We start from the raw sequence: 12,898 nt of genomic DNA on the forward strand, positions 1-12,898 counted from the left end.
GTTCAGTCACATTCCATTATGTCATTGTACAATATTTCTAATTTGACAGTTGTGTGATTCAGTGACAGTTACCAGTTCTAAAAAAAGTCAGACTTCACCAAATCATGTGACGCTTGGTTTTGACGCCATATTAGACTTGTTGGTGACATTATCCTCTCTAATAAATAAACGGTTTTCTGGCTCATCTCTCCCTAAATTTGTGGAAATGCTATGGAATGGGACCTTGCACCAGGACTTGTGAAATGAAATGACCTACACAGCAGACATTGAAATGTCATGTTACATCTGTGTGATGAAACGTTACATGAGACACAAATGGACGATGTGCATCACATGACCATGTGGAGGGATCTGCTTAGGGCGGATTAAAACTGGCGTCAGGCTAAGCATGATAACACATAACTGGTTGGGCTGGTTGAATCGTTCAGATGAGAAGTGAAGCATCTTCCAGAACTCCAAGAAAGTCCAGTTATACGGTTTGTACTGGTTAAAGGACAGAACCAGTACAAACCAGTAAGCATAGGTCAAACTCAACAGACCATTACTCTAAAGGTCCAAAACTTTTCTTAAGGACACACAGCTCATCAAATAAAGTAAAAGAAATACAGTTAATCTCCAAAGGCTAAACTAGGACAGATAAAACCCATTTAAAGCACAGCTAAAATATTGGAACAGTAAGGTCAATGAATTGCCTTCGGCTGGACACTGAAGACATTTGAATTTAGGATCAAACTATTTCAGAATTTTAGCTTTTATTTAATGGTATTTTTAAGTGAATATACTCAACAACATAGAATATAGCACCTTATATATAATATATAAGTAATAGTTATATATAAGTAAATAACTAATATTATTATAATATAATATTATTTCTTATTCATGATATTCCAGTTGTTTTATTGGCTATGTCCAATGTCTTTGTGTTGATTTATCTTTTATTAATTAAAAAAATAGTGACTTCACACATAACCCAAAGCTAAACCACGAGTCATTATTTAAAGCTATTTGTTTGGAAATCAATCTCAGAGGACACACCTGGTTAACAGGAAACACCTGCCAGTCACATGTTCCAACAGAAAATGTGGTTTAATCATGAGAAAGTAATTGACGTATGTTTGTTCCTGTATATGGGCAGGGCTGAGGTATTCACCACACTCTGTGACTTTAGAGCATATGTTATCTCGAAACAACACGGGGTGGGTATGGGTGGCTGTAGCTCACTTAGGCAGTCGACCGTGGACCACAGGGTCAGTGGTTCGATCCCCGCTTCTGGCTACATGTCAAAGGCACTGAACCAAGTTTTTGTGGGTCAGGTGAGCCCCTGCCATCCGTGTGTGAATTGGTGAATGGGAATCAACATTGTAAAGCACTTTGGATAAAAGCTTTATATAAGTGACTATTTACAACACAGACCAGTGGATCTACATTTTACTGAGTGAATTGTATTGTATTTAGACACGTAGTTTTCAGTAAACAGAAAACACTTCCTATGTTGCAATATATGCCATTTGGAAAGTCCAATCTTGAAACCTCAACACAATGTTGCACAAGACATCTTTTCTCCATTGTGCTCAGACAAAGTTACCTTGTTGACACTGGGCTGGTTTAAAGTAACACAGCAATATCTTTAGTTTTCTTAAATGGCTTTACCTTAAAGTGTTGCTTTAGGAATTAATTTCTTTGGTTAGTTTAAACGAAATTACATTGTTTACTCTACTTGTCACCTGCTGAACTGTGTGTGAAGAAGAAAGCAGGTCAAAAATGTGACACCATTGTTAAGCCTCCACTCCCCCTTTCTTTGTGTTGTCAGCACTGAAGATTGACATAAAAAGAAACAAAGAAACCAGCATCTCACATGCACAGAGACCGACAGACGAATCTGTCCAGCAGTCGAACAGCAACCTTCATCTTCCTCATCCTCTTCCTCCATCCAACCTCCAAAGGGTAAGACAACCTGCACACTCCTCCGTCAGTCTCTGCCTGGTTCATTTAATTGTCAAAAAAGTAAAAAAGCTATTTGTTGACTGTTTTTTTTATAAATGAAAAAGTAGCCTTTAAAAACCAAAAGTATAATGACACAAAACTATTTTAGTCAAAAACGTTAAATTAAATTAATACATGTTTCATCTTTCATTAAAGCAAAGTTTCATCAGTTTTTGTTGCAATTAAGACAGTATGGGGGTCCTGAGGTGTATTATTAAAATTATTTTGTCCATTCAAAAATGTATGGATTTAATTCTAAAGACAAAACTCAAAAACATGCCTCAAATTAATGTGATTTATGCCAAAATAAGTACCTGAAATGTTAAACAACAACACTATATTTCTAAAGCTACATATAGACAGACAATGTGTTTTTGATTCATCTGTAAAGGTATTAACTTTGTTGTATTCTTATCATTGTCTTTTCCAGCAGTGATAGAAGTACTAAGATCCTTTGAATTAGGTAAAAGCACTAATACATTTTACAGACCATGGATATGTCTCTGGATTTGTTTGCTCAAGTCCAGTGATCAGAATTCTTAAAAGCACAAAAGCTTGTTTACTATATTTACATTGAAAAAAGTTGCCATTTAATTTGCTTTCAAAGTTCTGTATGGTTTTGTAGATTAATCTATAACTAAACATAAGATATTATAAGCTTAATATGTTTTGTTTGTAGAGTTCTCAGTGAAGGAACTAGAAACTAAAGCACATGTAGAGTAAAAAAATTAACATTTGTCCTACTGCAAAAGTATAAAGTGAGAGTCAATGAAACTTTATGTTGTAGCGTTCATACAGACTCGTGTAATGCAAAGTGCGTGACTTTTTCTTGTGGACCAGGAAGGACAGCATTACCGTAGCTTTCCTGAGGTTCAGGTTACAGTAGTTCTGCTGATGTTGCAAATATTCCTATGGCAGTTGCTGTAAATCTATGATAAAAAGGTTTCTTGCTTTCAGCCATGTTGGTTGACATACAGCACTGTCAGGAACACTGTGAGCTCAGAATGCAAATGTTAATCTTGGCCATCTGCCATTTTTGAGTTTAAAAAGTGTCTGTCTAATCAAACATTTCCAACTGTTTCCTCCAGCTCTTCATCAGCTGACTGTCCTCCTCCAACATGCTCCACCCCCTGATCTACCTGTCTGCTCTCAGCCTGCTGGCAGGTAACTTCACACACAGTAGCCATTTTAAAACCTTCACCCACAAGACTTGTTCATGGACGTCAGCAGAAGTAACATTAGACACTAACAAAGAATCAGGAACAAAGAGCAGAATGACTTGAAGTGATGAGGAGAAGCTGAAGCTGTTTTCTGAAAAGTTCTGATTGATTGTTTAACAAAAGCTGATTTGTTCCTTCATAGTATCACATTTTATGCTTCACTGTTGTCCAGTCAGCAAGAGACTGTAATTCTTTTCATGTGTCTCCGTTCAGGTGCTGCAGCGCAGCAGGTATTTAGTATTTCTTCAGAACTGGACATCAGCTCATGTCCCATCACTTTGTACGGACAGATGTACAAACAAATCTATGTGAGTAACGTGAAACCTGTAGTGAACTAATCACCCGAAGAGCTTCATCTAATTATTCTTAAAGGTGTATTGCTGCCCTCTGCAGGTCCTGTATAGAATCCTTGTTCAAAGGGTTCAAAGAGCAGCACTAGTAGCAGCAGAACTATATTGGAGCACAACCACATTCTACTTCCTGTCTGTATATACCAGAAATACCCACTACATAATAAATAAATAAATAAAACTAGAATGGTTAATAATCAGCTAAGGCACTCTGGTACTTTTTCCATCTAAAACAATACAAACACAACAGATCAGGATACTTTAACTAGGGCTGTTACCTAAAAAAAACCTCCCTCTGTCACCACTGAACGTGGTACAGCCCAATTTTCCCCTGCTATAAAAAGCCTCGGAACCTCTCGCTTCCTGTTTGACGGTCTGGGCCTGTGACTTGTTGCTTAACTGGAGCGTCAATCATTTTTCTGGAAGTTGAGTTGTGTCAATTGGACTTTTATGTGGAAATGTTTGCTACTCATCCAAGAAACCTCTGCACTGAATTTAGATAAACGTGTGACAAGGATGTAAATCGTTGTAATGCTGAGATCTACAATCTAATGTGCACACTAACATTTCCAAAAAGGAATTACCGTTAACTGGGTTAACTTGTTAAAACTCATTTACTTTGTTCTAGCTTTTACTTGATATGTCTCCCTGGTTTTTAACAGATAAACTTCACCAAGGACCACTTTGTCGTCTGTTTCGATGGCTTTTACGACCCCCAGACCAGGGGAGACTGTCTTGTGGGGCCGAGCAGCGTCGGTGCAGCTTTGGAGATTCTTCCACCAAATCCCTCAGAAGAAGAATTTTACTTTCAGCGTCTGCCGACCATTAAGACTCATTTACAAGGAACGGTGGTTTTACATCTGAATCATAAGGGGACATCAGTGAGTAGTGTTCAGAGTCACAACTATATAAATTTAAATGGTGTCAGTGCCCATTGTTTTGGATAAAAGTAAATCCAAACCCTTCTGAAAACCTGTGCAGAAAATGTTCCTAAAACTCTGATTCTCATTTCTTTATTCTTTACAGGGTACTTTGGTGCTAGCTAACTTCGGGACACAAGCAGCTCTTCAGCTGAGGAGTTCTAGCATGGGTTCAGTAGTGAGTACTGGTTTGACAGCAATTCTTTCCTAGTGGACGCAGAAATATCTGGTTGCAGACAAAAACGGGGGACAAACTCAAAGGGACTTTGGCAGTGTTTCCACATAGGGACCTGAAGCCATAGATTGTTAGGGTTAAAATATAGCCTTTGGTAAAGATGATGTTTCTACCAATTTCTGCCTCTCGCAATACACACTGTTTTAAAGTTGTATATATTTTTTTTTACATAAGACAGAATTATTCTTCCACATTTGTCTCATTCCTGTGATGGTTACATTGGTTGTATTGCTGCTTTACAGGTGTATGACGTTCAAATCAAAGGTGACTTAGTCAACAAACTGAATGTAACAAACACTCCTGAAAGTCAACAAGAGTACAGCATCATAGACGTCAGTGGATGCAGACACTTAGGTTAGCAAATAACTGACACACACAAAAAAAGTCAACATTGGTGGTGAAATAGAGAAAATTTAAGATTTTGCACACACAGTTTACACACTAGTAAGTGATCAGTGGATTTTAAAACTAACGTTTACCTGTCTTCATGTCTCAGGGGTTTTGTATCGCCCTGGCAGAGCTCAGTATATGACTTCGGATGAATTCTGTCTAGCCTGTGATGTGACCGCAGTCATCCATACCACAGGACACGGCATGTACGTAAACAGAAAGGCTTTGATAAAACACTTGATAAGACTTGATGACAGCTTTTCTTAAACTTCATTTATTTTGCATTGAGTTTCGAATGGGCAGTTGCAGCAGGAGTTTGGGTTTGCATCATTACTAACTCAGCACATCAGTGATAAGAACAACATCAGTGACCAGAGAGGCACTGACATAATAACAGTGACTCGTTTCTCTGGAATTCTGTTGCACCTGTTTTAGTGCTACGTGATTAAATACTAGGTAGGTCAATAACTGAACTGGTGTTGATATTGTTGATTCTCTCTTCCTCCATCAGCTGCCAAAAGGGCAGCACAGCTATCTGCACTGTGACCGGCCCCACTGTCATCGACCTTTTCCGTCAAGTTAACTCTGTCCAGGATCGTTGTGCGTACGCTCTGGTCTCAGATTACTATATCCCAGACTTCCTCATACTGGGGAACTTTCAGGAACGGCGTCGTAAAGACGTGAGCTTCTTGGACAGTGTGACACTGAGACTGGACAGCTCAGGTGTCCTCATCCACCTGGAACAAGGTGGCAGAGTTCGGGTAAGTTTCCTACAGACTCAGTCAGTGTCAGAGCTGCTTCGCATGGTTCTTCTCAGTGAGATCAGAAACAGTTGTTTGAACTGTGTTGAACTCAGTGGTTGTTGGTGTGAAAACAGGCCGTTTGTGTCTGAGACGATTGAATCAGTGTTTCCTCCACTTTGTCTCTGTGATGCAGCTGAACAACACAATGCTGACCCTCAACAGCTCCACTCAGCTGGTTCACGGTGTGGAGCTCTCTAAGGACCAAACTGGAGTCACCGCCAAGGTGTCTCTCCCCAGCTACCGCGGTTACACTGTTTCAGTCTTCTTTGATGGCTACACCGCTGAAATGACTTTTAACGGTACAAAAAATAAATTCTTGCCACTTACAACATAAAAATGAATTGGTGACTGTTGAGCCCAGTGCTACATTTTGGCATCGATAGTAAACTCTGCTGTCCTTTGGTGACGTGTCTGTTGATCCAGTTTGAACTAATCTGACTCACATTCTGTCCTGAACCTGAATGTGTCCAGGAGGTTCGGGTGTACCAGTAATTTTCAATGGCTTGTGCAGTAACTCCAGTGAGTGGAGGGAAGCCAGGCTTTCTGACTACAGTGCCAACAGGTAAGATCTCAATCACAGCTCACTGAATTCTGCTTATTGAATAGTTTAAATGTATGATGCATTTTGCTTTTGAGATGAGCTTTTCTAAAACGCTGACTATGTTTTATTCGTTATCTGATAACGACGACCATCTCCTCTACTTCACTTTTGAGTTTTCTGTATGTGTCTGGAAGAACAGGGCTTTTGCCCTGTGGACTGAAGCGAAGACATAAAGACTACATGCTTCTTTGCTTGAGCCCATAACAGTCAGGAAGTGTCTTTGTGTTCCTGTGAATGAGTCACAATAGAAAACAGTACTGATGCTGTGTTGTTTATCGCCCTCCAGCTGTGAGGCGCAGTACAACGACGCGGCTGACAGCACCATCAACTGCACATGGGCAACAACACAGTGAGTTAATTCATGAATAAATTTGAAATGTCTCTGTCCTGTGCTTCATCTTTAAAGTAAATTGCAATGCATTGTATATCACATAATGGGAACAGGTATAAAGATAAACAGACCTGAATTCAGGTTATTTTCATTTGGAAGAAGCGATGCACCAGTATGAATTTTCTTTTGATTGTTATACTCTTCGCGTCTGCACTATGTGTGGAAAACCTCAGTCCTTAAACACTATCATGGCACGGATGTCAGAAAATCAGACATTGAAAAATGATCTCCCATTTTCTCTCCTTTTATCTGTGAATCAGCTGTAATCTCCTGCAGGGTTTGTCCTTCGCAGTGTGTAACAGTATCATTAATCCAGAGCCCTACATAACTGTCTGCACTGAGACGCTGTGCAAATATCCTGCGGTGGATGGACTCAGCTGTCAGTTGCTGGAAGCCTATGCTAAAGCCTGCAGCCTGCGAGACATTGACACAGACGATGACTGGAGGATATTGGCCGGGTGCTGTAAGACAGTCATTCACTTTCAACCTGTAATGTTTCCACAATTGAAAATATGAACCCATTGGTTCATATTGGGAATAATGGGAATAATCTTGGGAGGGGCCCCTGATTACAAATGTCTGGTGGCCAAGCCGTGATCTATTGGGCCTGTGGACCCAGAGACCACGGGGTTAGGGACTAGTGTCTAGCAAAGCAAGCCAGGCAGAGGCAGGGACCTAGGGAGGGAGCCACAGTTGTTGCAGTTGAAGCTGCTAGGATGAAAGATGGCACCTCATAGTCGGATGCAATGTTATTCAGAAAATGATGAATCGAGATCGGAGCTTTTAATTTACCACTTGATCTCCACTGCAACCCTCAGCTCCTCAGATACTCTTCAGGGATTGCAAAGTACTAATCAATCAGGAGGAGCTGGAAAATGTTGCAGGGAGAATGGGACATCAGAAGTACTATGCTTAACTTGAAGTACAAGAAAATGGATGAATGGGTTTGGAAATTTCCATGGAGGCCCAGCTGTTTTATGTCCAGCTGTTTATACAAATTAAAACGTCCTAAAATGATTGTAAACATACATACATACTATATAAAACAACAAACACTACATAGCCAAGCACATTTTTTATACATTCAATTAAAGAGCCTCGCATTTCTTAGCACAAGGATGTTTTGTTTCTATATTACAGCTTTTCATACTTTTTCTCTTTGTAGATGCCCCTGAAGCCTTCTGCCAGAATAGGACATGCAGTCCTCATGAGTTCTGTGGTGAGAAGACAGATGGTGAAACTGCCTGCTTCTGTCGGGACATTTTTGCCTCTGAGTACAGAGCGAGAAACACTTTAGGTACCACAGCTGTGAGAACAGCTTGACAAAAAATGTCAATGATTTGAAAAATATGTAATTGTGTTTTTTTCTGAACAATATTATGATGCTCAGGTGTTTCTCTCTGCAGCCAGAATTCTTAAGAAAAAAAAAACCTTGATTTATGTGTTGTGTCCCACATGGTGTAAATGTCTGTAGAGTCTCTGTAACCTGCTCAGTGTTTCATGTTTTTATTTCCTTCCTCTCTGTTGCTGAATGTTCAGGTGGTTCGACCATCTGCAGCCAGGACTCTGCTTCACTTTCTCTGGTGGGTTGTCTCCTGGAGGACAAAGGCATCGACTACTCCACCTTACACCTCAACGATCAGACCTGCAGAGGTCACATGGACCAGCAGACCCACATGGTGACCTTCAGCTTCAACAACAGCAACACCTGTGGGGCGGTGGTCACGGTGGGTTCGCTTCTTCACCTCTTTATTGATGATGCAGTTAGTTAAATTCTTTATTGGATGAAGTTTTTTTCAGACTTTTTTTGTAGTTTCTGTTGATATCTTCTCCTAACATTTTGAAATAATTTGCAGTATTGCCCAAGTATTGATTTTTGAACCATTGCATTTTTAATGCTTTACTTTTAATCTATGTTACTCCTCTGTGTTGTCATCAGTAGACTGAGAATCACTATCTGTATGCGGATGACACTCAGCTTTACATGCCTATATCTCCTGATGTGCCTGGATGCTACAAAACATTTTACAGCATAACTAGGATAAAGTTAAAATGTTAGTGAGATGTGCAAAGGCTCAGAGTGATAACAGCCCACAAATTAAATTCTCTAGCATTTTTATTAGGCAGAAACCTCTGTGTCATCTTAAAATGGGTTTTATCTTCTTAAAAATGTGTCTAGTGTTTCCATTGTATGACACATCGACTGCTTTATATCCAGCAGATTGAAATACTGTAATCCTCTTCTCTTTTGTTGACCCAAAACAAATTGAAACTGAATTCTGCTTTCTAAGTGCTAACCAGGACCAGAAAGAGAAGTATATATGTCATTACTGTTTGGTATTCATTATTTTTTTACATGTATCTTGTTGCAGAAGCAGGATTTGTGTGTCATGGCTTAGCATTTATTCTATCCAAGCTAAGAAAAGTACAATTTTAATACTGAAAGTTAGAATTTACAAGTAACAATTAACAGTTCCATTCCTGTAAACGTGCAGACCAACGGCAGCCAAATAATCTACAAGAACACAGTCATGATGCAGAACAGCTCTGACATCATCACTCGTAGTGATCAGGTCTACATTGACTTCTCCTGTGTTCGCACTCAACCAGGTATCAAGACTATGTCCTTCAAAATCAAAGACAGGTGCGTGACCTCATTTGAATCAGTTTACACTTCAAACTTGTAAAGAGGTTTATGAGCTTTGCGTGTCTCCTTTCTGCAGCTCTGTGATTCAACATATCACATCTGGAGCTTGGAGTTACTCTCTGACCATGAACGTTTACAATGATGCTGAACGTACTCAAGCTGTGGACCCGAGCACTGCAGTCCAGCTGGACCAGAGCATCTGGGTGGAGCTTAAGACTGATGGACTTGATGACAGCTTGGTTGCTGTGGTGACTGATTCTTGTTGGGCAACCAGTGAACCATCTCCCAGTGGGAGTCTGAGATACGACCTGATCATAAATGGGTGAGACACACACTCAGGTGTGAGCTGCTGTTGTCAGAGATTCTTTAATAAATGTGATGTTTGATTCCTGAAACCAACATCTGCTCTGATGTTCTGTCTGTTTTCCTGTTTGTGAGCAGCTGTGCGAACCCCACTGACCAGACGGTGAAGGTGGAGGGAAACGGACTGGGAACATCCAACTACTTCACCTTCAACTTGTTCCAGTTCACTGGGAAATCTGGTGACATCTACCTGCATTGCAAACTGCAGCTGTGTATCAAAGAGAACAACTGTCTCCCGGTACATCTCTCTATCAAACACACAAGAATGAGACCTATTCAGAATCAGAGTTGAATCAGGAACCATAGTAGTGATCTGTGCAGATAGTTTGAATTGAGAGAACAGATGACTTCAGGTGTTTTTTTTTTTTTTAGATTCACATCCAATTTACTTCTTTAAAGTACACAAATAGAACTCACTTTCCAACTTTTCTGCTTTTAATCAAGACACATTACTGCAGTCCTTGTCATCTTGCCCCAAAGTATATAATTTTGACTACTTTAGTGATGACATGACACTTTTACAGAAATCTTATTGCTTACTGCTAAAAAGTTTGACATTTAAATGATCCAGATATGCTACTTTTTGAAATTTATTTCCCATTTTCGCCCTTTCTCGCATCCAGATTCTGTATATGTTTGTTTTACACTTAATGTAAAAGAAATACTGTATATGATCGAACTGAAGACATTACAAATGTTTCCTCTTAGCAGCTTTAATCAAACAAACCTCTGGATCATTGTTTTCCTAAAGTCTGGATTTCAAATTTCTCTCCCTTTTATTTTCCAGGTTTGTAAAGGAGCTTCTCGCAGGCGCAGATCACTGAGGCCTAAAAATAAAGATGATACTGCGGCCGTCATCTCAATGGCTTGGAGTAATTAGGTAAGAAACCAGTCTGCTGATATACACTAGATTTCCATCATTTTGAGATGTAAATGTATGTTTGTTAGTGATGTCATTGATCTGATTGATTGAACAAAAAAAGCTTTTTTCTGCTGCTCAACTGAGAGTAGAAAGTCAACAAGAAAACACTGTTACATGTGGGACAGTCATTGCACCACGGGTTCAAAGGGATGCAGACACTGTTACTGTAAAACACAGTTTGGTCTGTTTGTTTTCTCAGGTTGTTTTCGTGGTGACTCTGACTGACAGGCTGTCAACTTTCACAGCAAATTCTTGTGATTGTCTTTACTGATATGTATGTTTTATTGAATTTTGCAGCCTCGTTCTCACCACCAAACCCTTTTCATTTGTTTCAAATTCAAAGTGACCATTTGGTCTGGTATCATGTAACATGTGCAAAACACATAACTACAACATTACTCCACACAACAAATAAACAAGGATTGAATGAAACTCTAGTTTATTAACTCCTGATTCAAACAGTTCTGACAATCTAGGGCTCTTTTCACAAACTGATGCAATGATGAACTACAATTATGGATAAAATACATTAGGATCTTGGTAGAGCTCTTAATTTAACATACACAGAATGAAAACAATATTCCATAAATGGCAATTATATCCAGAGATTATATTATGTGTGTGAATCGAATCGCCATCTGGAAGATTTTGTCTCCTTCCTCTGTAACAAAAAAGTAGGGACAGAGAGCTGCACAAAAAAGGACAAAAGTATCAGTGAAAACACTACAAAAATGCATTTAAACTTGTTAGATAAAAAAAAACAGAATATTCCCCTTTATTACATTTTCTGTGTGAAGCAACCAGCAGGTGGCTACAGATCACTTCCTCAGCACCAGGAGAGCAGCTGCTGTTTGTTCAACAGCTGATCAAATCCCCACAGGACCCACAGGATGATGATATTGGATTAGTATTTGAAAACATGTTCATTGAGCTGAAAAAACAGAACTCAGCACTTCTGAGTTTTTAGATACAGTACATCACACTGCTTGAAAAAAATGTTATTGTTTCAAAATACAACTCTGAAAAAAAAAATTCTTATTCCCCTGCAGCTTTATCCAGGCTTCACATAAAACTGTACAACTGATCAGTGTTTTTTGACCAATGTCTTCACATCAAAACCACTAACATATCAGAGGAAATAAAATGGCGTCAGAAAAGAGAAGCCAAAATGCAAACAACTGTCACCTCAAAGACAGTCAATGCACCCTCCTGAACATTTTGCCTCCATATTCTCTTATCTGAATGTGTTAGTAAATAAGGGTCCTCTTACCGCAGAGAACTAGCCATCCATCCATTATCTGTAACCACATATCCTGTTTGGGTTGCGGGTTAATTAATCTAACAAACTAAAAGAGCCAAGTTTAAATAAATCACCATACTAGATCTGCTTAAACTGAAACATCTATGTAAACATAAAACTCTGTATGATGATCTCAAATAATGCTGCTTAATCTAGAAGAGGTTATTGTACTGTACCTTTACACATCCAGGTCTCCATTCAGCAATCCAGATTTCTACCAGCTTATCCAGGAGAATCTGACTGTGATGTGTAAAGGTCTCTTTAGATTCGTCTTCTGTTCAAAAACGTTCAAAAACAGCGTAGTTGCCACTGGTGAGTGTTCGTAGGCTCCCACATTGGTGAAAGAGAAGCAGCATAAAGTGCTTTGGGTACCATCAGGGTAGAAACGTGCTACAGTATGTTAGTGCAGACCATTTACTATTGAGAAAGGTCCACCTGCAAACCTCCATAAAGAAGACACCATTAAGAATGATTACTTTAACTATTCATTTACATAAACAGTTGACACTATTCAAATGACCTAATAACAGAAAGTTCTGTATTCAAATGAAATTATGTAAGCCAGAGCAAAGCCCAGGAAAAAAGCTACAGTGAATTGATATGAACGTGTTCTGTATGTATTTGAACCCTGATGTAGTTTATTTATTTGAGCCATACACAAAGTACCAATTGAATATAAATCCACTGCTGAAAAATAATCCCAAACAAATGCAGCATTTTCTTCTGTTTGAGCCACTGACAATGGATTTCAATGACAGAAAAATATAGAA

At 39.2% G+C, this 12,898-nt stretch overlaps 1 protein-coding gene across 2 annotated transcripts; it reads left to right on the forward strand.

Moving 5' to 3' along the window:
- The first annotated feature begins 1,635 nt into the window (after positions 1-1,635).
- LOC137137958 (alpha-tectorin-like) lies at positions 1,636-12,808 on the forward strand. Of its 2 annotated transcripts, none has more exons than XM_067524807.1 (20): positions 1,636-1,947; positions 2,417-2,449; positions 3,075-3,150; positions 3,420-3,514; positions 4,219-4,437; positions 4,583-4,654; positions 4,954-5,065; positions 5,208-5,307; positions 5,613-5,862; positions 6,038-6,203; positions 6,376-6,466; positions 6,792-6,854; positions 7,157-7,359; positions 8,062-8,193; positions 8,436-8,623; positions 9,392-9,540; positions 9,620-9,865; positions 9,985-10,144; positions 10,694-10,786; positions 11,626-12,808. In XM_067524807.1, the coding sequence occupies exons 3-19, from the start codon at positions 3,105-3,107 to the stop codon at positions 10,784-10,786; spliced, it is 2,385 nt and encodes a 794-aa protein (XP_067380908.1). In that variant the 5' UTR covers positions 1,636-1,947; positions 2,417-2,449; positions 3,075-3,104; the 3' UTR covers positions 11,626-12,808. The 2 variants fall into 2 exon arrangements, with proteins under 2 accessions (XP_067380908.1, XP_067380907.1); XM_067524806.1 differs by lacking the exon at positions 11,626-12,808 and adding an exon at positions 11,028-11,265 and having other exon boundaries at positions 1,637-1,947.
- The last annotated feature ends 90 nt before the right edge of the window (positions 12,809-12,898 follow it).

The sequence above is a fragment of the Channa argus genome, chromosome 12 (assembly GCF_033026475.1).
Source record: "Channa argus isolate prfri chromosome 12, Channa argus male v1.0, whole genome shotgun sequence".
In the NCBI taxonomy this organism is placed as follows: Eukaryota; Metazoa; Chordata; class Actinopteri; order Anabantiformes; family Channidae; genus Channa; species Channa argus.

Coding starts and splice junctions, on each gene's coding strand:
- LOC137137958 (XM_067524807.1), top strand. CDS start 3,105: ATGCTCCACCCCCTGATCTACCTGTCTGCTCTCAGCCTGCTGGCAG. Junction 4,655..4,953: donor GTTCTAGCATGGGTTCAGTA/GTGAGTACTGGT, acceptor GCTGCTTTACAG/GTGTATGACGTTCAAATCAA. Junction 7,360..8,061: donor GAGGATATTGGCCGGGTGCT/GTAAGACAGTCA, acceptor TTCTCTTTGTAG/ATGCCCCTGAAGCCTTCTGC.